Source organism: Arachis hypogaea, chromosome 9, assembly GCF_003086295.3.
Source record: "Arachis hypogaea cultivar Tifrunner chromosome 9, arahy.Tifrunner.gnm2.J5K5, whole genome shotgun sequence".
In the NCBI taxonomy this organism is placed as follows: Eukaryota; Viridiplantae; Streptophyta; class Magnoliopsida; order Fabales; family Fabaceae; genus Arachis; species Arachis hypogaea.
The window spans coordinates 5767586-5794406 of record NC_092044.1 but is presented as its reverse complement, the minus strand read 5'-3'; the positions used below and the strand labels follow the sequence as shown (position 1 = coordinate 5794406).

At 33.4% G+C, this 26821-nt stretch overlaps 5 protein-coding genes and 1 long non-coding RNA gene across 11 annotated transcripts; 2 read left to right on the top strand and 4 right to left on the bottom strand.

Moving 5' to 3' along the window:
• Positions 1-1852: 1852 nt before the first annotated feature.
• On the top strand, positions 1853-4648 carry LOC112710112 (succinate dehydrogenase subunit 6, mitochondrial). Of its 4 annotated transcripts, none has more exons than XM_025762211.3 (4): positions 1853-1991; positions 2467-2650; positions 3856-3958; positions 4317-4648. In XM_025762211.3, exons 2-4 carry the CDS (start codon positions 2492-2494, stop codon positions 4460-4462), a joined length of 408 nt encoding a protein of 135 aa, XP_025617996.1. In that variant the 5' UTR covers positions 1853-1991; positions 2467-2491; the 3' UTR covers positions 4463-4648. The 4 variants fall into 4 exon arrangements, with proteins under 4 accessions (XP_025617996.1, XP_025617994.1, XP_025617997.1 ...); XM_025762209.3 differs by having other exon boundaries at positions 1954-2084; XM_025762212.3 differs by having other exon boundaries at positions 1960-2284.
• Positions 4649-10435: 5787 nt separating this feature from the next.
• LOC114924039 (G-type lectin S-receptor-like serine/threonine-protein kinase At4g27290) lies at positions 10436-13234 on the bottom strand. Its single transcript, XM_072202345.1, has 6 exons — positions 12598-13234; positions 11968-12113; positions 11671-11881; positions 11307-11544; positions 11083-11230; positions 10436-10999 (listed from the first exon to the last, which is right to left on the bottom strand). The coding sequence occupies exons 1-6, from the start codon at positions 12884-12886 to the stop codon at positions 10691-10693; spliced, it is 1341 nt and encodes a 446-aa protein (XP_072058446.1). The 5' UTR covers positions 12887-13234; the 3' UTR covers positions 10436-10690.
• On the bottom strand, positions 12922-13864 carry LOC112708776 (G-type lectin S-receptor-like serine/threonine-protein kinase At4g27290). Its single transcript, XM_072201925.1, has 2 exons — positions 13139-13864; positions 12922-13062 (listed from the first exon to the last, which is right to left on the bottom strand). The coding sequence occupies exons 1-2, from the start codon at positions 13862-13864 to the stop codon at positions 12922-12924; spliced, it is 867 nt and encodes a 288-aa protein (XP_072058026.1).
• Positions 13865-16208: 2344 nt separating this feature from the next.
• LOC140175263 (uncharacterized) lies at positions 16209-26812 on the top strand. 2 transcript variants are annotated; one of them, XR_011865289.1, is made up of 4 exons: positions 16209-16340; positions 20171-20388; positions 20471-20745; positions 26109-26812. It is a non-coding gene; the product is annotated as an uncharacterized lncRNA (long non-coding RNA). The 2 variants fall into 2 exon arrangements; XR_011865288.1 differs by lacking the exons at positions 16209-16340; positions 26109-26812 and adding an exon at positions 19920-20101 and having other exon boundaries at positions 20471-22473.
• LOC140175262 (G-type lectin S-receptor-like serine/threonine-protein kinase At4g27290) lies at positions 16217-19649 on the bottom strand. Its single transcript, XM_072202344.1, has 7 exons — positions 18281-19649; positions 17895-17999; positions 17652-17797; positions 17355-17565; positions 16991-17228; positions 16764-16914; positions 16217-16681 (listed from the first exon to the last, which is right to left on the bottom strand). Exons 1-7 carry the CDS (start codon positions 19560-19562, stop codon positions 16373-16375), a joined length of 2442 nt encoding a protein of 813 aa, XP_072058445.1. The 5' UTR covers positions 19563-19649; the 3' UTR covers positions 16217-16372.
• Positions 21416-25345, bottom strand: LOC112710108 (G-type lectin S-receptor-like serine/threonine-protein kinase At4g27290). 2 transcript variants are annotated; one of them, XM_072202343.1, is made up of 7 exons: positions 23741-25345; positions 23125-23229; positions 22875-23020; positions 22590-22800; positions 22235-22472; positions 22008-22158; positions 21416-21932 (listed from the first exon to the last, which is right to left on the bottom strand). In XM_072202343.1, exons 1-7 carry the CDS (start codon positions 25032-25034, stop codon positions 21906-21908), a joined length of 2172 nt encoding a protein of 723 aa, XP_072058444.1. In that variant the 5' UTR covers positions 25035-25345; the 3' UTR covers positions 21416-21905. The 2 variants fall into 2 exon arrangements, with proteins under 2 accessions (XP_072058444.1, XP_072058443.1); XM_072202342.1 differs by having other exon boundaries at positions 21416-21925.
• Positions 26813-26821: the final 9 nt, after the last annotated feature.

The following is a 26821-nucleotide window of genomic DNA, read 5'->3' as shown; positions in this document are numbered from 1 at the left end:
TGGAATGAAGAACATACACAAAAAACTACTGTAAAAATTATATGGTTACTTCCATCTTTTTTACAGAAGAAAATGAAAGGTAAAGTTGGTAGAAAAGAAAAAAAAATCTCTTCTAATTTCTCAATGGTAACCAAACTTCCTCAACGTAAACGCAGAAGCTAGAATTTTTTGCTTCAGGTAAACGTACGTTTAGAGGTGAAAGCACTTTTGAGTTGAGAGTTCCAAAAGGTTGTCAAACATAAAAATGAAAGTTCAACACGCTCAAACGAACTTCGCTCTTCCCCAACGTAAACCTCAAACACACCTTAAATCTTTGAAACCAAACTTCAAACTTCAATACTGTTTGAATTGTGCAGAGAAAAATTTAAGAGACAATTTGGTTTTATCTCATAAATTTCAGAAAACATAACATAGAAAGGAAGGAAGAAGTTGACATAGTCATATATCTTGATTTAGTTGTCTTGTGTTATGCAACTTACATCAATTCTCCACCACAACAGTGGTGAAATTTTCACTATAATAAATGTATTACATACACCAATTCCTTAGGATTTATACGATCCTTTCTAAACTGTCAAGTTTCTACCTAAACTTGACTTGGTTATACTAATACCTAAACCCTTTACACTACGTGCTTACCCAACTTAGCAAGGGACACCCTACAAGTACAAGACACAAGACAGAAAATACAACCAACAGAAATCTGAAATCACTCTTGACTTTTCTCTCAAGTGTTTTACTCAACTTTTTTCACTTTTTGGCTTTTATCAATGTCTCACTTTCTTGCCTTTTACCTCAGAAAAAAACCAAAGAAAAATATACATTGAAACTGAAATATAAAACAGTAAAACTTGAAGAAGATTGATGCATAACAGCCTTTGTTGCTATAAGTTGAACCGAATTTAATTATCTCTGATGAAGCTCTTCATCTTGACAGAATGTTTCTTTAACTTAGAAACACGGTCCAAAACGTTGAATTCTTTACACTTCACAGTGAAGCTCTCCCAAAAAATCTCAAATTCTGGTTCTCTCTCATTCTCTTTCCTGACCAAAAACATTTTTTCTTTTGTACCTTATTCGGGATCATAATTAGGGTTTCTCTCAAGTCAACTTCTTGTATTTTGAACTTTGATAAACTATCCCTTCTTTTTCTTCAATCAACCCCTAAATTAGGGATTTCAAAACTAGTCATTTTTACTTGACCGAAGATCTCATAGTAGTGGAGAAGATCTTGTTCAGTGATAAACTTAAATTCAAATCCCTAAAAAATGTGCTTTGACCCTAAGTAATAAATTGAGCATTTGATTCACATAAATGATTATCAGAAATAACTTTTTCTATATAACCCAAATTGGTGTTGCAGAAATTTGATGAAAGAGTGAACAAAATAAATTGTATGTAAATAAAAATAAATCATTATTATTCTCTGACTTAGTTTAACCTAATTTAATTTGGGTGATTAAACTTTTACTTTCTTAATCTACTTTTTTCTTTTTTCCTTCTCTAATAAATGAAAAAAGAAAAAGTTTTCTCTCTCTCTCTGACGGAAGTAAACTTGTGAACGTTGACTTTGGATGATTTCATCTTACAAGAACCATCTTGGGCTTAGATTGGCTTGATTTTTTATTCAATCCAACTAATTTCTTTTGTTTTATTTTTTTGGACTTTGTTTGTTGATCAAAAAGAAACTTACCAACAATTTATGTTTCTTGATTCTATTGGATTGGGCTGTTGCTTCTTTAATTTTTGACCTGGATCACTAACTAAAGCAATCAAAATATTTATAAAGAAATGAGATTTAAAAAACAAGTTTGTCGCTTAGATTTTTATAAAAATAACGAAACAAGACGTAAAGTGCTTTTTCGTAACTCAGATTTTTATAAAAAAAAAAAATTAAAAAAAAGAGTAGCACACGACCCAAGCTGAAGAAAACGACCCTCCCAACCACCATTCACCTTTGTCAGCGTTACTTTTGCTTCTGCTACACTTCGGTAACACTCTTCCGTTCTTCTCCGTATCCACCTGGATTCGCTTTTCTTTGATTCAAGCTCTGATTTATCAACTCATGATTATGAATTGATTCCGTAATTGGATTAAATGCCTTCCCCACATTTCATTTCTTTATTATTATTATTATTATTATTATTATTATTATTATTATTATTATAAGTATTCGGATTCACAGTCATCGATTTTGTTGAAATCATTATCAATTTATGTGTCCACGCTATTACTTGGATTCCTGCTTCATTTCTATCCTCTACACCTGAAAATAAGGAGGCATGTATGTAACAACGAAATATCACAATTAGTAGTTTGAATCAACTTTTGGTTAAACTGTGGATACCCATTTTTCTCTTTCTTTCTTGGCTGCTTATGATTATTTTCAATACTTGATTAAGTGCAAATATTTTTGTTATAGAATTGACTGAACCATTGGATTTGATTGGTTACTTGTAATTGCAGAGGATAACAAGAGAAATTGGGGGTGATGGCATCTTTCTGGGATAGCTACAAGGAATTTTGGTCGGAGAGGTTCTCCTTTCTTAGCAACTATTCCAACGCTATCCAACGCGATAGGCCACTCCATCCTTGCACTGATTCTGATGTTGATCAGTTCATTGCTTTGGATCCTGTTCATGGACCTGCTGTAATGATTCTACACTTTATTTATCCGTATATATGTAATTTGATTTTGTTTTGGTTTTGATGTTTTCTGCTTTGATTGATGGTGCAATGTGATGTTGTGCATATCTTTAGAGGACCCAAGTCGATATACTTTTCAATTGGAAGAAAAAACTCCCTATTTTCTTGGTTAATTTTGAACTCAGAGAACATTAAGTTGTGTTTGGCAAGTGTATCATGACAGGAAATATGGTGACATGATAGAAAAGTTAGGTCCCTATTCCTTGTCCTTAGTTTTTGGATGGTTGGAAAATCACACAAATTGTCTGTGAATAGAGAAATGTTGCTTGTTTCTGTCTTTATTTCGTTGTCCAAACAAGTTTGTGTCTCCTATTGTTTAACCTGAAACAGTTACCAAACAAGCTTATTTAGTTTTTCATTTCATATTACTTTAATTAATGTATTGTAAATTATTGGAAATTCAGATATGTCATGTTTCCTTCTGTGTCAATTATTAGATGCTATGGTGAGGTGAGTGTCTTGTGAAAAACTGGTTCTTTCTTTTCCTTCAGGCAACTCTTAGTATTCAATAAGAATCCGTTTCTATGTTTGTTGGATTAAAATTAGAATATACATGTCGTCTCTTCTTTGTATTAGTATGTTGTATGATACTTCTTAAGCTCTATCTATAGTTTATTTGATATTCAACTGTACCTGAATTATTTTTTCCAAATGTTTTCTCTCTTGCACATATGTTTATGTTGGTCATCCTTTTCCATCATTAATCGTTAACTCTAAACAGCATTGTTGTCATCACATAGTATAGAAGAGACCTTAATCTAAGGGTGATCATTCTTTCTATGATCCAAGTGGACCAAAGAACTGAACCTGTTTCCAATGCCAAAGATGATCGTTGATCCTCTTGAAATGCCTTTTTGCTCTTCCAAGAAGAGGAAAAAGAACATTGTGTAGTGCTAAATTATATGTTATAGCTCATGTCAAATCTTAGTTTCTTAGTAGATAGCCAATAACATCAAATCATAGTTGCTGATCTCCAACCCCTTTTTTCACAATAATTCTTTATGGTTGTCGAATTCTACGATATAGTTTACTAAATTGTCTTTCTGTGTTCGTTAATTCATGAACTGGAACATATAGTCGGTCTTATGTTTTTACCTCACGTTAGCTGTCATCTGAAGCACCAGAGTGATTTTCTTTTTTCCATCTCAGTTGAAAAGTGCTAGAGATGCAGTACAATTTGGCATCACTGGAAGTGCTTTGGGAGCAGCATTCACTGCAGGCTACGCATGGAAATATTCAAGAAGTTTGCATGGTAAACCCCTACTTTTCATAGCATTGAAACATTTTTTCTATAACATACTATGCTTTTGGATTGATCTTAATTTGATCATCTTATAATTGCTTTTGATTGTGTTTGAACCTCATTACTTGTGTTTGTAACTGATTGGCTGGATTGTGGTGAATTGGGTGTTGGTTGAATTGCTTGGGCCTGAGGCCGTGATTGATATTCTAAGCAAAGCTGTCATCATCCTCGCTTGTTTAGATACTTGTCTTGGTTGAGTCTAAATTAGTTTTATAATATTTTTTTTTTTTAGAAGTATGGCAGTTATGACAGCACTTCATGTTAAATGTTAATATTTTACTTTTATTTTCCTGATTGTGTTGCATAGGTGCTGCACTTTCTTTTCTAGCTGGAGGTGTATTTGGGTGGACCTTTGGGCATGAAATTGCAAATCATGCACTTCAACTCTACAGGTTAGATACACTGGCTGCAGAGGCTAAGTTTTTGGAATGGTGGAAAAATAAGAGCGAATGAGGCTATTAGATCTATTAGCTGCTGGTGTGTCAGAATGCAACTTTTGTTCTCCTTTCAGGAAGTTTAATCTCAGTGTTTGCTGTACAAATTTATGTTAATTGAATAAATGCTTCTTTATGACATAGGTCAAGCTTTTCAACTAGTTTGATGCATCACCATAAAGCAAATTGTGATTTTAAGTGCCAAGTCCACCCTATTCTGTTCTTACTTCTTAGTTATTTGCATTATCATCAGATCTGTCTGGTCTTTTTAGTAGTTTGTCTAGAGACCAATAGACCATAGCAGTTGGCATATTAAATTTTGGCGAGCAGTCTGGTGTAGATTGATACAAATTTCTACACATGTAGAAATGTGTTGGCGAAGGGCAGAATACAACGGGTGGCAGGACCGGTTGAAATCAGTTAGGATGACATGGCTGGTTTGGTGGGTGAGGACGTTTTCAGGCTTGAGGTAGTGGTAGGTGATGCTGATGGAGTGAAAATGCTCGAGAGCGCAAAGGATCTTGGCAACCTAGAAGCGGATGACGACTAGGGAGAAGAGATGGTCGATTTGGCAGTGGCAGAGGACGTTGAGGTCACCATCATGGCAGTAAGAGATGATCCAGCCAAGCAAGTGGTCTACTTTGAAGGTGCTGAGGAGCAAGGGGTGGGTTGGCGGGGGTGCTGTGTGAATAAGGGTGTTCGCGGTGCGGTTTGGATTGGTTTTGAGATAAAAATTCATCTGATCCAAACACTAATTTTACTTGCGGTGTGGTTTTGAATTGAATATTTTTTTTAAAGGAATACAATCTAATTTCAAATAGCTTGGATTTGATTGGATTTGCGGTTTTATAAATTAAAAAAATTAAATATGTATAACAAGTCTCAATATCAAAATTTAAAGAACAATGACATAACAAGTTTTAAAAATATCTTAAAAAAATTAACAATAACATTATAGAAATAAAATAAAATTATAGGTTAGTTAAAATAAATAAATAAATCTCATTTTGAATATAAAATATTTATTAAATAATAATAATATATGAATAATATAAAAATGTATAATAAATTAAATATATTATAAGTAAAATTGTGGGCAATTTACTTAAATAAATAGAATGGCAGAATCCTTTACCTAAATGTGTGATTGTCGTTACGTGCATGTGCAAAAACGTACTCTATGTAATCCGTGGCAACCCACCACGGTTTACGAAACCTGCATAAACCGTGGCAGGTCACAACGGTTTAGGGGCAAAAAATATTGAGTGTAAACCGTGGTAAGTCACCACGGTTTACGAATGATGGATGGCATGCATAAACCGTGGTAAGTCACCACGGTTTATGAGGAAAGTGGCTTACACATAAAACCTGGTAACCCACCGCGGTTTATGTGTGTAGCTATATAAGTAATCTTGTCTAAATTTTTGTTAACAAGGTAATTATTTAATATAGAAAATCCAAACATATATTGTACTATTAGTAATTATAATGAACAATAGTTATAATAAGCACCAAAGAATTATGATCTATAACTTGAGCCTGAACTTGCAGCTACTGCTCTTGATTCTAATGGAGTTATTAGCATTAAGATTATCCACAACAATCCAAACTTAAATAGCTTCAACTTCCCAAACTTAATTAGGTGCTGGATTGTTGTGGATAATCTTAATGCTAGTAACTCCATTAGAATCAAGAGCAGTAGCTGCAAGTTCAGGCTCAAGTTATAGATCATAATTCTTTGGTGCTTATTATAACTATTGTTCATTATAATTACTAATAGTACAATATATGCCATATATATTGCTATGTATTACTATATACTATTTTTTTTATATGGTCTCGGATTGAGATTATTATTTTATTTTTTTATTTTTACTTTACAGATGGAGATTTACATTTTAAGATTTTTTTTAGTTCTGTACTCTTGATTCTGTATTTTTCTGCCATTACTCATGCCCATATTATTTTTTGGTGATCATGCTATAGCTTATATTATATTGTTATATCCTTTATACTATTTTTGGTAACATGCTATCCTATATATATGTTTAATACCTTATTGTTAATTTTTTTATTATTTTTAATGTAACATGATACAAAGTGTGCTAACAAAATATTTAATTACAGGATTTTTGTGAAAAAATGTATATAGTAGTACTATCTTTGGAAAAAAATAAATGTTCTGTTTGGATTTTCTATATTAAATAATTACCTTGTTAACAAAAATTTAGACAAGATTACTTATATAGCTACTACACACATAAACCGCGGTAGGTTACCGGGTTTTATGTGTAAGCCACTTTCCTCATAAACCGTGGTGACTTACCACGGTTTATGCATGCCATCCATCATTCGTAAACCGTGGTGACTTACCACGGTTTACACTCAATATTTTTTGCCCCTAAACCGTTGTGACCTGCCACGGTTTATGCAGGTTTCGTAAACCGTGGTGGGTTGCCAAGGATTACATAGAGTACGTTTTTGCACATGCACGTAATAACAATCAGTTTTGCACATTTAGGTAAAGGATTCTGCCATTCTATTTATTTAGGTAAATTGCCCTAAAATTGTAAATATAATAATAAGTAATTATACACATTGTGCGGTTTTGAATGAATTGAATTGGTTTTGAGTAGTAAATTCAAAATCTGATTCGATTCGATTCATGCGGTTTGCAAAAAATAAAATCCAAACAAATTTAAATTAGTATGATTTTAATCGGTAGCCCCATCACAAAGGATATTGTACTCTTTTTCCTTCACTAAAGTTTTTTTTTCATTGGATTTTCTTTAGTAAGGTTTTAATGAGACATATTCCTAAATGGTCATCCAAAAAGAGTATTGTGATAAGAATGAGAAATGAGTTGGATGCCCATTTAATTCTTGGGCGACTCAGTTTCTCAAGGAAAGAATATTTGATTTTCAATTAATGAAGTGTGAAAAATCAAGATTTTGTATGTGTATAAATAGAGGCTTAAGTCTCGAATGATAACACATCAATAACAATAATCTCTCCTCTCTCTATATTGTCTTTTTTTTCTTTCTATACATTGCTAATATATAATAGTAGTGAATATATAAATTACTTTTATTATTATAGTAAGATAATTATATTGTAGTAAATATTAATACTATAGTCTTCTATTTATACATCTTTATTTTATATTTAGTATATCTCTTATTTATTTCACAACACGTTTTCGGTTTAGAATTTAGATTAAATTGAATAAACGGTTTAGTTTATATCAGTTTAGTTTTTTCTTTTTGGGTCTTGGGTAAGGCCGGATTAAACCGATTCGACCCGGAAACAACCCAAACCCACAGTTCAAACAGTACCCCTTTCCTCTCCCTACTCTTGGAAAAGCCAAAACAAGCTTAGAGACTCGCAACAAATACTGATTGACACACTACTTCTGCGATGAGGCTTTGTCTGCTCGGGAGGAAGGAAGCTCCACCAGTGACGCTGCAGAGAGGATGCTAACCATCCCGGGGCCGGTATTCTGTAGCTACTTATGGCTTCAATTGGAAGAACCCTGTTGCTATTTTTTAGGTTCCACATTAGACTTTATATCACTTCCTTAAAGTAATGCAATTTAATAGCTAATTTAACAAATTAGATTTATGATTGTTTTTACTAAGAAATATTGATTTACTATTTAAATGGATAAAATTCCCACTTCTGAGTTTATTTTGTGATTTCAATGATACAGGTGTTTGTGGTTCAAGTATTACTTTATTATTCAGATTCTATTCTCACAGCAATCAAATATACCCAGGAAAAGATGAAAATTGAAATGAGGGTATTTTGATTTTCTAAAATCAAACTTGATTAACTTTTTAAACTTTGAACTAAATATGGAAATATGAATTTTCCATCTTAAAATTCCTAAGAATTATTTATAATCTTCCGACCACACATGGGAATACGTGTCATCCAGGTTTGGGAAGCAGAGGGAGAGGCCCTCCGCCACTCCAGCCACTACATTAACCCCTCAGGCTTCAACAACAGCTGCAGCCACCGCCTCCATCAAGTTGCAGCACACCATGATTCCCACTTCAAGGTGGATTCCTCCCTTTTTGTATTAAGCTGTTGCTGGATTCCAGGACTTAAATCGCTCATTTTGAAAATTTTATGGTCAAAATTAAAGAAAAATTTTAGGATTTAGCATTGGAATCCAAAATTAATGGATTAAAAGGAACATCTAAAACACCATAGAATAAGTTATTATGGAGAAGCTTCCCCTTCCAACTCTATTAGGGAGGTCAAATTAACTCATAATCCAATTACAAATAAAATAAGTTTGGATTAAATGAATTATATATAGGGTTTAGCTAAACCTTTATATATATAGGGATCCATCAACCTATTGTTCTACAAGCAGGTTTCAAACTTGCTTTCCAAAACTTCAGGGTGATTCCATAGGGGTTAAATTGTTTGGAACATATGATCAATTAAATATGCAAACTTTCTCCTAATAAATGCTAACTTCATAACCCCCCTCTCTTTCCTTTCTTAATACTCTTGATTTTGGCCCACTCTACAACAACAACAACAAAGCCTTGTCTCATTAGGTGGATCGGCTACATGAATCAAACGACGTCATTTAGCTATATCTGTATTATGTCTATAGAGAGACCATTTATATGTAGATCTCGTTTGATCATCTTATGGATGGTCTTCTTAGGTCTTCCCCTTTCACCCATTGTCTATCTTTTATCTCATCCACCCTCCTGACTGGATGTTCTGTCGGTTTTCTTCTCATATGTCTGAACCACTTGAGACGCAATTCTACCATATTTTCCACAAAAGATGCTACTCCAACTCTCTCTCTTATATCTTCATTCCTTATTCTATCCAATCGCGTATGACCATTCATCCATCTCAACATCTTCATCTCTATCACACTTAGCTTATGTTCGTTCTCCCTTTGGCCGCCCAACATTTTGTACCATAAAAACATAGCCAGTCTGATAGCAGTGCGATATAATTTTATCTTTAAGTTTTAAAGGTACTTTTTTGTCACATATAAAATCAGACCCACTCTACCATTTTGACCAACCTGCTTAGATCCTATGATTTACATCTTGTTCAATCTTACCATTATCCTATATGATGCATCCAACATACTTAAAACTCTTAACTTTTCGTAGGATGTTATGTCTAGTCTTCACCTCTATATTAGGGTTTTCTTTTCGCAGGCTGAATTTGCATCCATATATTCCGTCTTGCTATGGCTTATACGTAGACCATACACTTTCAGGATTTTTCTCCATAACTCAAATTTCTTATTTAGGTCTTCCATTGACTCTCCCATAAGGACGATATCATCGGCAAAAAGCATACACCATGGTACAGGCTCTTAGATACGCTATGTGAGTACTTTCAAGACTAATGTGAAAAGGTAAGGACTTAATGATGATCCCTGGTGTAATCCTATACCAATAGAAAATTTCTCTATCACACCACCTTGACTCTTTACACTAGTTGTAGCCCATTATACATGTTTTTAATTACACAAATATATGCGATCCTTACTCTTTTCTTTTCTAAAACCTTCCATAAGACCTCTCTTGGTACCTTATCATACGCTTTTTCCAAATCAATAAACACCATATGTAGATCCTTTTTATTACCGCGATATCTCTCCATCAGAGATATCGCTTCAGTGGTGGATCTACCTGCCATAAAACCAAGTTGGTTCTCAGTACTTGTGTCTCTTGTCTCAGCTTCTATTCTATCACACTTTTCTATAACTTCATAGTATGGCTCATGAGCTTGATCCTTCTATAGTTTCCGCAACTTTGTATATTTCCTTTATTCTTGTAGATAGGTACCAATGTGCTCTTTCTCCACTCATATGACATCTTCTTAAACCCTAAAATCTCATTAAAAGAAATAAAATAGAATAAAAATATACACATACACACACGTAAAAATGATCTATAAATCTCTACTGCCACTGTACTTTTATTTTCTAATCAAAATACGCATTTACATTTATTTGTTCTTTTAAAGAAAAATAATTTTTAATTTCTCTTCTTTTTTAAAAAGAGATGTGCTTTTAGCATGTTGCTGTAACTTGTGTAGGAGAAAAATAAACAGATATGTGAAAATAAGAGATGAAGTTGAAATTCACAGCAAATACAGAGTTGATTGTTGAAAGGTTGTAAAGCTATTCTACATGCTAGAGTAATCTAATTATCCTGTATATTGAGGTAAATTCATGTCCCTGCCTTGCTTTCATATTCTATCTTGCATATAATGTTGTGATGGAGATTTCATTGGCTGAAAACAATGTGTGATTTTCCATCAAAGAATCTGCTTCAATTGTAACACCTCTTTCAGTATAAAAACCAGGAACCTTTGGCTTGGGCAGTAATTTCTCACCATTCAACATTAGAACCACTGATAACATGTCTGGTCTATCTTCTGGTCTTTGTTGCACACATAACAGGCCCACTTGAATGCATCTTTTTACTTCAAGTGGTGTGCATCCTTCCTTTAACACTTCATCTAGCAGTTCCAATGGCTTCTCATCAGTCCATAATCTCCATGCCTGAAATTTTGGAACTTTGAATTAGTGAACTAGAAGAAGTCTGAATTGAACTATTTAATTACTTCCCTAGTTATTTTGCTTACATGTCCAAGAAGGTTAAGGTAGTTTTCTGGATCTGAAAATTCTCTATTCTTCCCACTTATCAACTCTAGTAGTATGACACCATAGCTAAAAACATCAGACTTCATTGAATATTGTCCATGTACTGCATACTCGGGAGGCATATAACCACTGAAAGTCCAATATGAAACTATGATAAATACAAATGAAATCTAAAAGAGTTGTGATTAGATTGAAAATTACTTACTATGTTCCAGCTACCCTGTTCGTGTTAGCCTCAAGCTGATCGCCTAAGAATGTTCGAGCTAGGCCAAAGTCTGATATTTTAGGATTCAAATTTGCATCTAACAGAATATTGCTAGTTTTTAGGTCTCTATGAATAATCCTCAGTCTAGAATCTTGATGAAGATAAAGAAGTCCCCAAGCAATGCCACTGATAATGTTGAAACGCTTAAGCCAATCTAGCATCTTCTTTCTGATTTCATCTTATCAATTAGGCAAATGTGCTTAGTATATAACTTGAACTTGTAGAATAAAAATAACACAAGCCATACATAAGAAATATTATAGTTGCAACATATGCTTTAGAATATATAGTGAGCAAGTCTTACCAAAAACAAAGTAGTCTAAGCTTTTGTTTAGCATGTATTCATAAATCAATATTTTTTCTACTCCTTGAATGCAACAGCCAAGAAGCTTTACAAGATTACGATGTTGAAGTTTGGCTATCAATGCCACTTCATTTTTAAACTCTTCTAAACCTTGTTTAGACTTTTTTGAAAGCCTTTTCACAGCTAACTCTTGGCCATTTGTTAGTGTGCCCTGAAAAACAATCATTTGGTATTGTTAGTCACTTAGAGATATTTTAATAAAAACAAAAGTACTTGAATGAATGGCTTTTATTTTACCTTGTATACTGATCCAAAACCACCTTCTCCAAGTTTGTTACTACTTGAAAAGTTCTCTGTTGCCTTAACTAAGACTGAGAAATCAAATATTGGTAGCTCAGTGACCTTCTGTCCTTGTCTGTTTCTTTGAATTATTCTTGCAACTCCTAATTGATTAGAAAACAACAGTGAGTAAGATCATGAAAAAAACAACTTTGAACTTTTTTCCTTTTGGGGACTGTGACATAAGGTAAATTATATTTGTGACAATATTTAACTGATTTTTTTATTATCACTATGCTAACAGATGTGATTAATCCGAAAAGAGTCGCACCAATTGCAATTCCTACCTTCTTTTTCTTCAAATATCCATGGTCATTACCTGCAACATGACCAAAGATATGCAGACCATGATTACTCGCCAACTTGTGGTACAAGAATTTTGTCGAATGAGGCTGAAGTGATCTTATCTTGTTTCTTAAGATTGAGTGGAAAAGGGAATGCACTTAATTTAGGAAATAAATACTGTAGAAGAATCTTGTAACTATTCAGTTGGAGGATCTTAGTTATCTTTGAAAAATGCCATAATCCACAATAATTAGAATTGAAAAGGAAACAAAAGAAAAAGGGAGAGAGGGGAGGGATAGGTACCTAATTCCGAAGTAGGGACTTTGATATAAATATCTTGACCAGCTCTTGAGAATTGTACCATGTCAATAAGATGATTAAACCAAAGTAGACAACCACTTCCTCCATTACGGATATCCAAATTTGCATAAGCAACACAAGAACAGTTTTTTAGGCAAATATTTTCACATTCCTTGAGATTCATGGTCTTGTTATACCATGAGGATGAAGTGTCTGGCACTTTTATATCTGTGTACCTTAAGAAGCTATTAGTGTTATTACAATCCAATGAACCATCAGACCAATTTGACATATTCCATTGTTGGGGGAACTTGGGAACATATCCTTTTAGGCATTCACATGATGCAAGGTTAGCATCAACCTTGCATATAGCATTTGAACCGCAAAAGGCATAACTTCCACACCCATTGTATCCATCAATTGTGGCAAGTTCCAACTTAGTTCTTGTTTGATTTTTCCAAACAGTACCTATTGAAGTACCTGAAGGTTGTAGTTTATACAGGTAGAAAATTGATCTATCAAGTATTTCAAACTTCCAACACACCTCGGTTTTGTCCAATACAAAATCCTGTCTATATTCATCTTCCTGGGTTGGATATCCAGTGAAATAAAGGCCATTAAATGTCCCTGTTCGGAAATATTTAACAGATCCTTTCCATTGTATTAATTGTGGATATCCTCTAGGATCAAACTTTACAGAATATTCTCCTACAGCAGGATCCTCTGCACTTTTCCAGGATGACATAGATATGTCAAAACCAGTAACTAAGTTCAATCCAAGCTTCATTCCTGGCATCAGTGTATCACATGGATAATCAAAACTTTGCCATAAAAAGTTTTTCTCCTCTGTACTTTGTCCATTTTTCACTACAAGATTTCCCGAATCCAAGAGTTGTGCAATTGAGCTCCCCAAAGTGTTGTCTGAGGTGTTGGAAGACCAAATGGTGCTGTTAGTGCCATTCAGAAGCTGTAGAATCCCCTTCTTGCTTAGTCTCAAAACACCTGATGAGTTACTTTGAATTGGTATCTCTCTGTTTGCCACCCACACAACTGTTGAATTCCCTGATGCATCTCTGTACCACACACCTAAGTATCTATTTGTTGGAATGCCAGGACTAAAGAAACCCAACTCAAAGCTTCCACCAGCAGAAACCAAAGTCTCACCATCTTGGATAGATTGACCTACTTCTAAACTGTCTCTTGAAGTGATTGTTCTCATGCAGGACATGAGAAGTAATGAAATAAGCAGCATCCTTAAGCTTTCAATCATTTGTAGAACTTCTAAACGGTGAGTTTTAGCAAAAACTACATATGCATTGTATGATTGTCCTTCAGCAGCATGAGCACATACATAGGAGGTTGAAAGTCTTCCACTGTGAAATAAATAAATTTATGTCAAGTCCTTATTGTGTCATTAGGCTTATGTGTACATTTGGTTGTCTCAATCAGCCCTCCCAGCAAGGCTTGGACTTTCAAAACTCAAAAAGGATGAGTTTTATTAATATATTTTCATGATTATCTTATGTTGTTCAAAACATCTTTTTCTTTCTACTAATGTCATGTTAGCAACATCGCTCACTTAGCAAAATATTAAAATAAACCACTCAATTTTTGTCAAATCAACTATTATTTCTAAATTAGCAGAAAAAAGAATATACAAAAAATTGTAATCAAATTTGTAACATTCAATCCATATCCATATATTTAGTATATCTCACCGTTATAAACAATACAATAAATTTATAACTCTAATAATTAATTTGTTAATTTCTATAAATTACTCATTAAATATAATAAACATTCATATTACAAATGTAATAATAATATTAATAAACATAATAAATTTTACGTTACAAATATCAAATTCCATACTGTTTGAACTACTTATATAAGTTTCTTATCACTATTCCTTCAAATGACATCAAATTTAGTACAAAAAAATCATTTCCTAACTACACAATATCTCAAACTTACTCAATGGAGCATCATTCTTTGGACAATATCACCAAACAAAAAGACAATTGGTTTATCAAAGTTCGCATGGTTCATCTATGGGAAACATTAACACCCACAAATGAAGAAGAGTCTCTTTACTTAGAAATGATTATATTAGATGAAAAGGTACAAAACAAACATATTTATTATATTTTTAAATTGAATTTACGAAAAAAATACTTTAATTGTTTTTGCTTTTTATACTTTTTATATTATTTTATAATACTTTATATATAATTGTATTTTAATATCGTTAAAATTATACTTCTTTTAATATGCTATTCATTGTTCCTTTTTAACTAATTATTAACTATGATTTACTAACACTGCAGGAAACACATCTTCATATAATTGTGAAGAGAAATATGATGAACAAATTCAAACATTTGTTACAAGAAGAAAAAGTCTATACTATAAAAAATTTAAAAATAGAAGATGCAAATGATTTGTATAGGCCAATTAAAGATACAATGAAAGCAAACTTTTTACCCACAACTGTGAAAGAAATTAAAGATCCAATTTTAAATATTTTCTAAGACTATTTTGAATTTGCTTGAGACATTGTCTAAAAGAGTGGGTTAGAAAAATACTAACAGGTAATTTCATTTTATACTATTTTAATTATTCTTATTAAAAATAATTTATTCAAAAAAAATCTACACATTTTTGTTCTTTTTATTGTAGATGTCATTGGAAAACTACATAAGAAATTAAGAAGAAAGAAAACCATACAAATTCAAAACACATATTTGGAAGACATGCAAAGATGGAACAAACAACATAATAGAAAGTACATACAACTCAACAATTTATAAATAACATGCCTTCACAAGAATCTACGACCGAAAGAAGAAAGCAACAATTTTAACAATAACCAATAAAGAAAAAGGAGGACGAGTGCCACTTAAGAAGACTAAGGGCCCGTTTGGGAAACTCTAGAAGTAGCTTTTTTTCAAAACCAAATTGCAACTTTCTAAGAAGCTATTTTGGAGCTTATAGAGAAGTTAAAAAAATGACTTCTCTCATAATACTTCTACTTTTCATTACATTTCTATAAAATAAGCACTTTTAGAATTAAAAATCCAAACACAAAATAACTTATTTATAAGTTACTTTTAATATAGTCATTTATTGTTTAAGTTATTTTATCAAAAGGAGCTTAATTAAGTTGGTTACCCAAACTGGGCCTAAGTCCATCAACTAAAACAAATGTAAAAATTAAATCACCAAATAAAAATGTCACTTTGTACAACTCCAATATTCAAATCTTTTGTACTATAAATTATTTTAAACAAAGCACCTTTCAAATTTAACTTTAGTTTACACATTTAATTTAATTCTACAAAATATAGTCATTTTTAATATTTATTATATACTATTATTAATTTACCATCTGCGCATTGCGCGGGTCTCATTCTAGTTAGACTTTATATCACTTCCTGTGTGTGATCGGGGTAATTATAAATAATTCCTAGAAATTTTAAGATGGGAATATCATATTTCCATGTTTGGTTCAAAGTTTGAAAAGCTATTCCTAAGCAAACACACGCATTTACAATTGTTTGTTCTTATATTTCTCTTCTCCTTTAAAAAGAGATGTGCTTTTAGCATGTTGCTGTAACTTGTCTAGGAGAAAAATAAACTGATATGTGAAAAGAAGAGATGAAGTTGAAATTCACAGCAAATACAGAGTTGAAAGGTTGTAAAGCTATTATGCATGCTAGAGTAACCTAATTATCCTGTATATTGAGGTAAATTCATGTCCCTGCTTTGCTTTCATATTCTATCTTGCATATAATGTTGTGATGGAGATTTCATTGGCTGAAAACAATGTGTGATTTTGCATCAAAGAATCTGCTTCAATTGTAACACCTCTTTCAGTATAAAAACCAGGAACCTTTGGCTTGGGCAGTAATTTCTCACCATTCAACATTAGAACCACTGAAGACATGTCTGGCCTATCTTCTGGTCTTTGTTGCACACATAACAGGCCCACTTGAATGCATCTTTTTACTTCAAGTGGTGTGCATCCTTCCTTTAACACTTCATCTAGCAGTTCCAATGGCTTCTCATCAGTCCATAATCTCCATGCCTGAAATTTTGGAACTTGAATTAGTGAACTAGAAGAAATCTGAATTGAACTATTTAATTACTTCCCTAGTTATTTTGCTTACATGTCCAAGAAGGTTAAGGTAGTTTTCTGGATCTGAAAATTCCCTATTCTTCTTCCCACTTATCAACTCTAGTAGTATGACACCATAGCTAAAAACATCGGACTTCATTGAATATTGTCCATGTACTGCATATTCGGGAGGCATATAACCACTGAAAGTCCAATATGAAACTAAGATAAATACAAATGAAATCTAAAAGTGTTGTGATTAGATTGAAAATTACTTACTATGTTCCAGCTACCCTGTTTGTGTTAGCCTCGAGCTGATCGCCTAAGAATGTCCGAGCTAGGCCAAAGTCTGATATTTTAGGATTCAAATTTGCATCTAACAGAATATTGCTAGTTTTTAGGTCTCTATGAATAATTCTCAGTCTAGAATCCTGATGAAGATAAAGAAGTCCCCGAGCAATGCCACAGATAATGTTGAAACGCTTAAGCCAATCTAGCATCTTTTTTCTGATTTCATCTTATCAATTAGGCAAATGTGCTTAGTATATAACTTGAACTTGTAGAATAAAAACAACACAAGCCATACATAAGAAATATTATAGTTGCAACATATGCTTTAGAATATATAGTGAGTGAGTCTTACCAAAAACAAAGTAGTCTAAGCTTTTGTTTGGCATGTATTCATAAATCAATATTTTTTCTACTCCTTGAATGCAACAGCCAAGAAGCTTTACAAGATTACGATGTTGAAGTTTGGCTATCAACGCCACTTCATTTTTAAACTCTTCTAAACCTTGTTTAGACTTTTTTGAAAGCCTTTTCACAGCTAACTCTTGGCCATTTGTTAGTGTTCCCTGAAAAACAATCATTTGGTATTGTTAGTCACTTAGAGATATTTTAATAAAAACAAAAGTACTTGAATGAATGGCTTTTATTTTACCTTGTATACTGAACCAAAACCACCTTCTCCAAGTTTGTTACTACTTGAAAAGTTCTCTGTTGCTTTAACTAAGACTGAGAAATCAAATGTTGGTAGCTCAGTGACCTTCTGTCTTTGCCTATTTCTTTGAATCATTTTCGCAACTCCTAATTGGTTGTAAAACAACAGTGAATAAGAACATTTGCACTTTTTTCCTTTTGTGGACTGTGACATAAGGTAAATTATATTTGTGACAATATTTACCTGATTTTTTCATTATCACTATGGTAACAGATGTGATTAATCCGAAAATAGTCGCACCAATTGCTATTCCTACCTTCTTTTTCTTCATATTTCCATGGTCATTACCTGCAACATGACCAAAGATATGTAGACCATGATTATTCACCAACTTGTGGTACAACAATGTTGTTGAATGAGGCTGAAGTGATCTTATCTTGTTTCTCAAGATTGAGTGAGTGAAAAAGGGAATGCACTTAATTTTGGAAATAAATACTGTAGAAGAATCTTGTGACTATTCAGTTGGAGGATCTTAGTTATCTTATTAGAAAAGTGCCATAATCCACAATAATTAGAATTGAAAAGGAAATGAAATAAGAATTGGGGGGGGGGGGGGGGGGGATAGGTACCTAATTCCGAAGTAGGGACTTTGATATAGATGTCTTGACCAGCTCTTGAGAATTGTATCATGTCAATAAGATTATCAAACCAAAGTAGACAACCACTTCCTCCATTACGGATATCCAAATTTGCATAAGCAACACAAGAACAGTTTTTCAGGCAAATTTTTTCACATTCCTTCAGATCCATGGTCTTGTTATACCATGAGGATGAAGTGTCTGGCACTTTTATGTCTGTGTACCACAAGAAGCTATTAGTGTCATTACAATCCAGTGAAGTCTTCCTAACACAACCATCAGACCAATTTGACATATTCCATTGTTGGGGAAACTTGGGAACATATCCTTTTAGGCATTCACATGATGCAAGGTTAGCATCAACCTTGCATATAGCATTTGAACCGCAAAAGGCATAACTTCCACACCCGTTGTATCCATCAATTGTGGCAAGTTCCAACTCAGTTCTTGTTTGACTTCTCCAAATAGTACCTATTGAAGTACCTGAAGGTTGTAGTTTATACAGGTAGAAAATTGATCTATCAAGTATTTCAAATTTATAATACACCTCGGTCTTGTCCAATACAAAATCCTGTCTATATTCATCTTCCTGGGTTGGATATCCAGTGAAATAAAGGCCATTAAATGTCCCTATTCGGAAATATTTAACAGATCCTTTCCATTGCATTACTTGTGGATATCCTCTAGGATCAAACTTTATAGAATATTCTCCTACAGCAGGATCCTCTGCACTTTTCCAAGATGACATAGATATGTCAAAACCAGTAACTAAGTTCAATCCAAGCTTCATTCCTGGCATCAGTGTATCACATGGATAATCAAAACTTTGCCATAAAAAGTTTTTCTCCTCTGTACTTTGTCCATTTTTCACTACAAGATTTCCCGAATCCAAGAGTTGTGCAATTAAGCTCCCCAAAGTGTTGCCTGAGGTGTTGGAAGACCAAATGGTGCTGTTAGTGCCATTCAGAAGCTGTAGAATCCCCTTCTTGCTTAGTCTCAAAACACCTGATGAGTTACTTTGAATTGGTATCTCTCTGTTTGCCACCCACACAACTGTTGAATTCCCTGATGCATCTCTGTACCACACACCTAAGTATCTATTTGTTGGAATGCCAGGACTAAAGAAACCCAACTCAAAGCTTCCACCAGCAGAAACCAAAGTCTCACCATCTTGGATAGATTGACCTACTTCTAAACTGTCTCTTGAAGTGATTGTTCTCATGCAGGACATGAGAAGTAATGAAATAAACAACATCCTTAAGTTTTCAATCATTTGTAGAACTTCTAAACGGTGACCACGGAAGATGAGTTTTAGCAAACACTACATATGCATTGTATGATTGTCCTTCAGCAGCATGAGCACATACATAGGAGGTTGAAAGTCTTCCACTGTGAAATAAATAAATTTATGTCAAGTCCTTATCGTGTCATTAGGCTTATGTGTACATTTGGTTGTCTCAATCAGCCCTCCCAGCAAGGCTTGGACTTTCAAAACTCAAAAAGGATGAGTTTTATTAGTATATTTTCATCATTATCTTATGTTGTTCATAGCTAATTTTCTACAGATATTAGTTTGACTCAGTCATGTAAGATGTAAGATGTAAGTAACTCTAGGATTCACAACCAAAACAATAAAAAAATAGCTCTAGGATTGATAGTTTCTTTATTTATTTAGTTTCTAACAGATTGATAGTTGCTTTGGTCATCCCTCCCTTTTAAGATATTGTTATATTAGCAAAAATAGTTAACTTAATTACATTCAAAAGTGATACAAACACAAGTATTTGATTAAATTAAAAGCTATTTTACAGTGTAAGTGGATAAAATTCCCACTTTTGAGTCTGTCTTGTGATTTCAATGACGTACTTATGTGTTATCCAGGTTTCGGAGGCGGAGGCAGAGGCAGAGGCAGAGGCTCTCTACCACTCTTGCCACCACATTAACCCCTCAGGCCTCCACACTAGCTGCAGGTGCCACCTTCATCCAGCTGCAGTACACCATGATTCCCTCTCCAAGGTGGATTCCTCCTCAGTTTGTATCAAACTATTGCTGGATTCTAGGTTCCCCATCCTTCAAAGATGTGGTATAATGACTGGAAGGTAAACAACAAAATAATTCAATTATGTGTCCCTTTATGATCTACTTTTGTTTCACTCTTTTGTTTATTGACCACTTATGCAGAGCCACTTCATCATTGATCTAGCACTTGATGATTATCTCTTGAGGGCCTTCAAGACTAGAGTAACCAAGCTACTCTAGATAGGACATGTACTTGGATGTCCTTACAGGGAAGATGCAACTCATTCAGTGGCAAGTCAGTGAATTCCAAGGCAAGTAGATTATATCCTTACAGGGAAGATGCAACTCATTCAGTGGCAAGTCAGTGAATTCCAAGGCAAGTAGATTATCAGCTAAGGATGGCTTAGTTCATTGTGGTCAGTCAATCACCAAAGGAGGTAAGTCAACAAGTTGCTTATATGCTACAATTAATTGATAAGCAATTAATCATACCAATTACCAGGTTATAAATTTCCAATTCCAGCCAAGAAGCTGAACTGGAAGCCTATCTGGTTAAGTCTTCAAGCAGGTTAATATGAGAAATGTTCCAAAGTTTTGAAATTTAATACTACAAGCCATTTCTTTCCCTTGCTTCTGCTCTAAAATCCCTACTCACAAACAACCCTTATATAATATCTAGGTTTCTCATAGTAAAATAATGTTATCAATATTTCAGTAGTTTAAGTGAATCAAAATTTATTCCTTTAGAAAATAATATAAGATCTCAAGTTTAAGTCTTGTATATAAGAAGGAGGGAGGGAGGGAGAACAACCTTTGTGGAACAAATCAATTAATTCCTATTTAACTTTAATACTAGTGGACCGAAAAAAAAGAAGAAGAAAACAGTGATAATAATCGGCTATACACACTTTCAAATGCGCCACCGCTACATGTGCATAATGTTCAGTGTTAATATAGTTCAACTTGTTTCTTTTTTCTTAATTTTTTCCTTAATTCAAGCTCTAATTTCACCCAAATGCATTCCCTAATGTAATTGCCTCAACCAATGGAAGAAAAAAAGTGCTATGAATCAACTTGTGCTACAAAAGTAAGAAGTATGCTTTCTACTTTAGTTAATATTCATAGAACTCTTTGTTTATTTCACATGTGTGTTTGCATAGGTGAAAAATAGATAAAATAGGATCTCTTAACAAGTACATTGAACTAAGTTGTAGAAAGGCAGACTATTAAAGAAAGCTATCCAGGATTCTAGACTAACTTATTTTCCTATGTATTAAGGTGAAATCAAGTCACTGTCTTGCCTCATCTCTATCTTGCATCTGATATTGTGTTGGAAATTTCATTGGTTGAAAATGATGTGTAATTCTTCAACAAAGAATCTGTTTCAAGTGTGACACTTCTGTCATTATAAAACCCGGGAACTTTTGGCTTCGGCAACAACTTCTCACCATTTAGCATTAGAACCACTGATGACATGTCTGGTCTATCTGCTGGTCTTTGCTGCACACATAACAGACCCACTTGTATGCATCGTATGACTTCAGAACGGGTGCATCCTTCCTTTAATACTTCATCTAATAGTTCCAATGGCCTCTCATTAGACCATAATCTCCAAGCCTAAAATCTTGGAATCAAATCAATAAATTAGAAGATATTTCAATCTAACTATTTAACCATTAGTAGAGTCATTTTTACTTACATGCCCAAGAAGATTAAGGTTGTGTTCTGGATCCGAGAACTGTCTATTTTTCTTCCCACTTATCAACTCTAATACAATTGCACCATAGCTAAAAACATCTGATTTCATTGAGTATTGTCCGTGCACTACATACTCCGGAGGCATATAGCCACTGATAAAGCAATTTGAAACTAAAATAAATACAAGTGCAATTTGAAAATACCATGATTGGATAGGAATTTACTTACTATGTTCCAACTACTCTGTCTGTCTTATCCTCTGCTTGGTCTCCTAAGAATGTTCTTGCTAGACCAAAGTCTGATATTTTTGGATTCATATTTGCATCTAATAAAATATTGCTGGTTTTTAGATCTCTGTGAATAATCCTTAGTCTAGAATCTTGATGAAGATAAAGAAGTCCACGAGCAATGCCACTAATAATATCGAAACGCTTATTCCAATTGAGTAGCTTCCTCCTTATTTCATCTAGTCAATGGAAAACTTGCTTATATACTCATAGTACAATCTAAAACTATACAAACTGAATATAAGAAAAAGAAAAATTGCCACAAGTATTTAGAATATAGTGAAAAAGGTTCCAACCAAAAACAAAGTAGTCCAAGCTTTTGTTAGGCATGTATTCATAGATTAATATTTTTTCTGCTCCTTGAATGCAACAACCAAGAAGTTTCACAAGATTGCGATGTTGAAGTTTGGCTATCAATACCACTTCATTTTTAAACTCCTCCAATCCTTGTGTAGACTTTTTTGAAAGCCTTTTCACAGCTAAATGTTGACCATCTGACAACGTGCCCTGAAAAATGTAATCATATACTTATTGTTAGGAACTATGCAAAGGAAATATTGTCCTTTAGCTTTTTATTTCACCTTGTATACTGGTCCAAAACCACCCTCTCCAAGTTTGTTGCAACTTGAAAAGTTTTCTGTAGCTTTAGCTAGGATTGAGAAATCAAATGTTGGTAGATCAATGTTTTCTCGTCGTTGCCACCTTCTGCGTAAAATCCTTGTTGCCCCTGCATAGTTGGAAGGTAAAACTGGATAAGAACTGCAAGTATATGACACTAAGACATCTTTTGCTATCTATTTTTTGGGCATGCATGACAAATAGTAAAATTACCTGGTTTTGTAATTATCATTATGCTGACAACTGTGATTAATCCGAAGACAATGACACCAGCTGCAATTCCCACTTTAATTTTCTTCTTGTGTCCATGGTCAATATCTGCAATATGACCAGAAAGCTAAAGAATATCACTATTCACAATTTTTAGTACAATAGTTTTATCAAGTGAGGCTCATATAAGCTTGTCTAATTTGGTTAGATGGAGTGATAATCGATAAAGTAGTTATAAAATTTTAATTTCCAATAATAGTATGATAAAACTATTATTTAGCACAGAGATAGCACCTGAAAAGACTCGAGCAACCCAGAAAGCTTTGAAGCCCCTTGAATGATTTTTTCAAGGGTTTAGAAATAATTTGAGTGCATCATAGACATTAGATTAGATTTAATTTAGTTTGGCCATGCTAGGTCATGCATATGAGAAGTATGTAGCAGGATTTAAGAGCATAGCTTCCATGCTTGCTCAAATATTTGGTCCAATACATAGTCAACTTCATGTGTGTTCATTACACCTTATCTTACTCCATTAATTAGTTGCCTTAGAAAAATACGTAGTGTACAATAAATCAGAGGAGAAAAAAGAGAAATGAAGGGGAAATACAATAGGTACCTAATTCTGATGCAGGGACTTTAATATAAAGATCTTGACCGGCCTTAAAAAATTGCATCACATCAACAAGATAATCAAACCAAAGTAGACAACCAGTTCCTCCATTTCGGATATCCAAACTTGCATATGCAACACATGAACAATTTTTCAGGCATGAGTTTCCACATTCCTCGAGGTTCATGGTCTCGCTAAACCATGAAGAAGATGTGTCCGGCATTTTCATGTACTCATACCTGAAGAATCCATTTGTATCATTACACTTCAATGGAGTCTTTCTAACACAACCACCAGACCACTGTGATGTATTCCATTGTTCAGGAAACTTGGGAGTATAACCTTTCATGCATTGGCATACAGCAAAATTGCCATCCATAAAGCACCAAGAATTTTGACCACAAAATGCATAACTTTTACATGCATTTGGTCCATTGATCATGGAAACTTCCACTGGAGTTCTTGTTTGAATTTCCCAAACCATAATTTGTGTATTCCCAGAAGGGTCCATTTTGAATACAGAGAAGATTGATCTATCAAGAATTTCAAACTCATAATAGACCTCTTCTTTGTTGAACACAAAATCAGTTTTAAATTCATGCATGTCCTCAGCTGGAGATCCAGTAAAATAACGGCCATTCCATGACCCTCGTCTGATACTTATTGCAGATCTTTTCATCTGCATCAATTGTGGATATCCTCTAGGATCAAATTTTAGAGAATATTCTCCCACAGCAGGATCCTCGTCGCTTTTCCAGCATGATTGAGATGCATTCTTCCCAGTAACAAAGTTCAATCCAACCTTCATTCCTGGCATCAATGTGTCGCCGGGATAATCGAAACTTTGCCACAAAGGATTGTCCTCATTATTAGTATCTTGTCCATTTTTCACTACAAGATTTCCTGTATCCAAGAGCTGTACAATTGAGCTACTCATGGCTTTGGTTTTGCTTGCTATGATGTTGGATGACCAAATGGTTTTATTTGTGTTACTAAGAAGCTCAAGAATTCCCTTGTTGTTTAACCTTAAAGCTCCTAACTTGTTGTGAAAGGGGTTTTCTCTGTTTGCCACCCACACAATTGTTGCATTCCCTGATGAAGCTCTGTACCACACACCCAAATATCGACTTGTTGAAGTTCCGGGGCTAAAGAAACCCAGTTCAAAATTTCGGCCGGCCGAGATTAACGTTTCGCCATCTCGAATAGATTGACTCATTGCTAAACTGTCTGTTGATGTGACAGTTATCATGTGGGATGTAAGACAGAAACAAAGAAGTAATGTTGTTATGCTGCTCACCATTTGTGTTTTGTATGAGGTTGGACTTAAAGAGAATCACATAAACAAGATGTTCTAACTTCTAACAGGACCTTAAAAATATGACAAGTTTTAGTGCTAGCTTATGGATTGGACTATTAGGGGGAACAAAATAATGCACGTGGCCGTGGGATTAGGTTTGTGGAATATATGATTTTAGGTTGAATTTTCACCGTGGGAGTTGTTGCAAGTCAATTCATGTTCTGAACAAAAGACCAGTCACCAAATCAACTACCATGTATTGTGTATATAAATACAGTTTAATTAATTTTTAATGTTATTTTACACGGATATGTGATTTTTGGTTTTTACCATGTTTGTTTAGCTTATTATGATCATATTCTCACAGGATTAATCTCATTGAATACAATGGCATTGTAGGGACAGTATCAAATGAGAAGACTTGTTTCATATGAAAGTGAGGAAGGCAAATATATATAGATTTTACATCAATAATCAAAATTAAGATAAACTTGGGTGATTATAAAACCTTTCAAATTCTAATCATGGCCCTCCATGCATGTACGGTTATATATATGGTCAGATTTGTTCTTTTCGCTTCTATGTAAACTAAAGTCGTTCCTGTCATAACAGTTTACATGCATCTCTGCTGCGTTTATTCCTGGAAAAATACACAAAGGATAGGGCCACAAAATTTTGTATTTTTATATTCTGTTTGTAATAAACTAGAACAAATTATGAAAATTTAATTTATTATTATTTTTTTATTCAAAAAAATTTTAAAAAAATAATAAAAAATATAATTATAAAAAATTAATAAAAATAATGAAAAAAAAAATATGTTTCTTGTTAGTGTGTATATTCTTTTTTATGATGAATACAAAATACATTAATTTAATATCTCTAGATACAATGGCTCTGTTTATATTTCATCTGTCAAACATATAAACAAACCAGCGTTACATGTGTGACAGAAAAAAAAGTAAAATTGAGTTATATAACTTTGTATGGATAAATAAAAATGTCATATAATTTTATGGTTTAGCTTGACTAATAAATAAAAATTTATAAGTAGAAATTTATTTCTCACTTTTACAGGTAATCATTCATCTCACTTGATTAAGTACTCATTACTCAAATGCTGGTCTATCTAAGATTTCGGTCCCTGCAAACTGGGAGGGCAAAAGTGAGAAGAAGGAAACGGGTCAAAGAGGGAATGCCATTGGAAATTGTCAAATTTGATTGAAAAGGGACTTGGACAAAATATATCTAGACTTGTGAAAATGTCGTCTACGGTCAGATTAAGGGTTCATAAATGGTAGGGTAACATTAGTGTTTTCCATTTAAAATTAGAGTAAATATGTTTTTTGTCGGTAAAATTTGTTAAAAAATTTAAAAATATTCTTAGATTTTATTTTGTTTTAATTTTGTTTAAAAGTTTTTTATTTACATCAAATATACTCTTGGCGACTATTTTTCGAACATAGTTGTCATATATTATTGTTGGATTAATCATAAACTTTTTTAAAATTTATTTGTTGGAGTATATTTGATACAAATTAAAAATTTTAGAAATAAAATTAAGAGTATTTTTAAAATTATTAACAAATTTTACCAACAAAGATATACTTCATCTTTAAAATTATTATGATTGTTAGTTGGCATTTAAATTATTATGATGATGATTTGGAACCCTAAACATTTTGTTTCTTTTGGATTTGGTCTGTGCACATTTTATTGGTATGTTAATCATTGTCAGTGCCTCAGTGGATGAAATTGAAATAGCTGACTTTGTTTTTTAATTCTAGGGT

What these genes read in the sequence shown, in the direction of transcription:
- LOC114924039 (XM_072202345.1), bottom strand. Translation starts at nt 12,886, where the DNA reads ATGTCAAATTGGTCTGATGGTTCATTGGATTGTAATAACACTAATAGC. An exon ending in GTTTTGGATCAGTATACAAG is followed by an intron (nt 11,882 to 11,967) that starts GTAAAATAAAAG and finishes ATTGTTTTTCAG; the next exon opens with GGCACACTAACAAATGGCCA. An exon ending in CTTAGACTACTTTGTTTTTG is followed by an intron (nt 11,545 to 11,670) that starts GTAAGACTTGCT and finishes CTAATTGATAAG; the next exon opens with ATGAAATCAGAAAGAAGATG.
- LOC140175262 (XM_072202344.1), bottom strand. Translation starts at nt 19,562, where the DNA reads ATGATTGAAAACTTAAGGATGTTGTTTATTTCATTACTTCTCATGTCC. An exon ending in GTTTTGGTTCAGTATACAAG is followed by an intron (nt 17,566 to 17,651) that starts GTAAAATAAAAG and finishes ATTGTTTTTCAG; the next exon opens with GGAACACTAACAAATGGCCA. An exon ending in ACCTTAACCTTCTTGGACAT is followed by an intron (nt 16,682 to 16,763) that starts GTAAGCAAAATA and finishes CCAAAATTTCAG; the next exon opens with GCATGGAGATTATGGACTGA.
- LOC112708776 (XM_072201925.1), bottom strand. Translation starts at nt 13,864, where the DNA reads ATGATTGAAAGCTTAAGGATGCTGCTTATTTCATTACTTCTCATGTCC. An exon ending in TTGTATTGGACAAAACCGAG is followed by an intron (nt 13,063 to 13,138) that starts GTGTGTTGGAAG and finishes GTACTTCAATAG; the next exon opens with GTACTGTTTGGAAAAATCAA.
- LOC112710112 (XM_025762211.3), top strand. Translation starts at nt 2,492, where the DNA reads ATGGCATCTTTCTGGGATAGCTACAAGGAATTTTGGTCGGAGAGGTTC. An exon ending in ATCCTGTTCATGGACCTGCT is followed by an intron (nt 2,651 to 3,855) that starts GTAATGATTCTA and finishes TTTCCATCTCAG; the next exon opens with TTGAAAAGTGCTAGAGATGC. An exon ending in ATATTCAAGAAGTTTGCATG is followed by an intron (nt 3,959 to 4,316) that starts GTAAACCCCTAC and finishes TGTGTTGCATAG; the next exon opens with GTGCTGCACTTTCTTTTCTA.
- LOC112710108 (XM_072202342.1), bottom strand. Translation starts at nt 25,034, where the DNA reads ATGGTGAGCAGCATAACAACATTACTTCTTTGTTTCTGTCTTACATCC. An exon ending in GTTTTGGACCAGTATACAAG is followed by an intron (nt 22,801 to 22,874) that starts GTGAAATAAAAA and finishes TACATTTTTCAG; the next exon opens with GGCACGTTGTCAGATGGTCA. An exon ending in CTTGGACTACTTTGTTTTTG is followed by an intron (nt 22,473 to 22,589) that starts GTTGGAACCTTT and finishes TCCATTGACTAG; the next exon opens with ATGAAATAAGGAGGAAGCTA.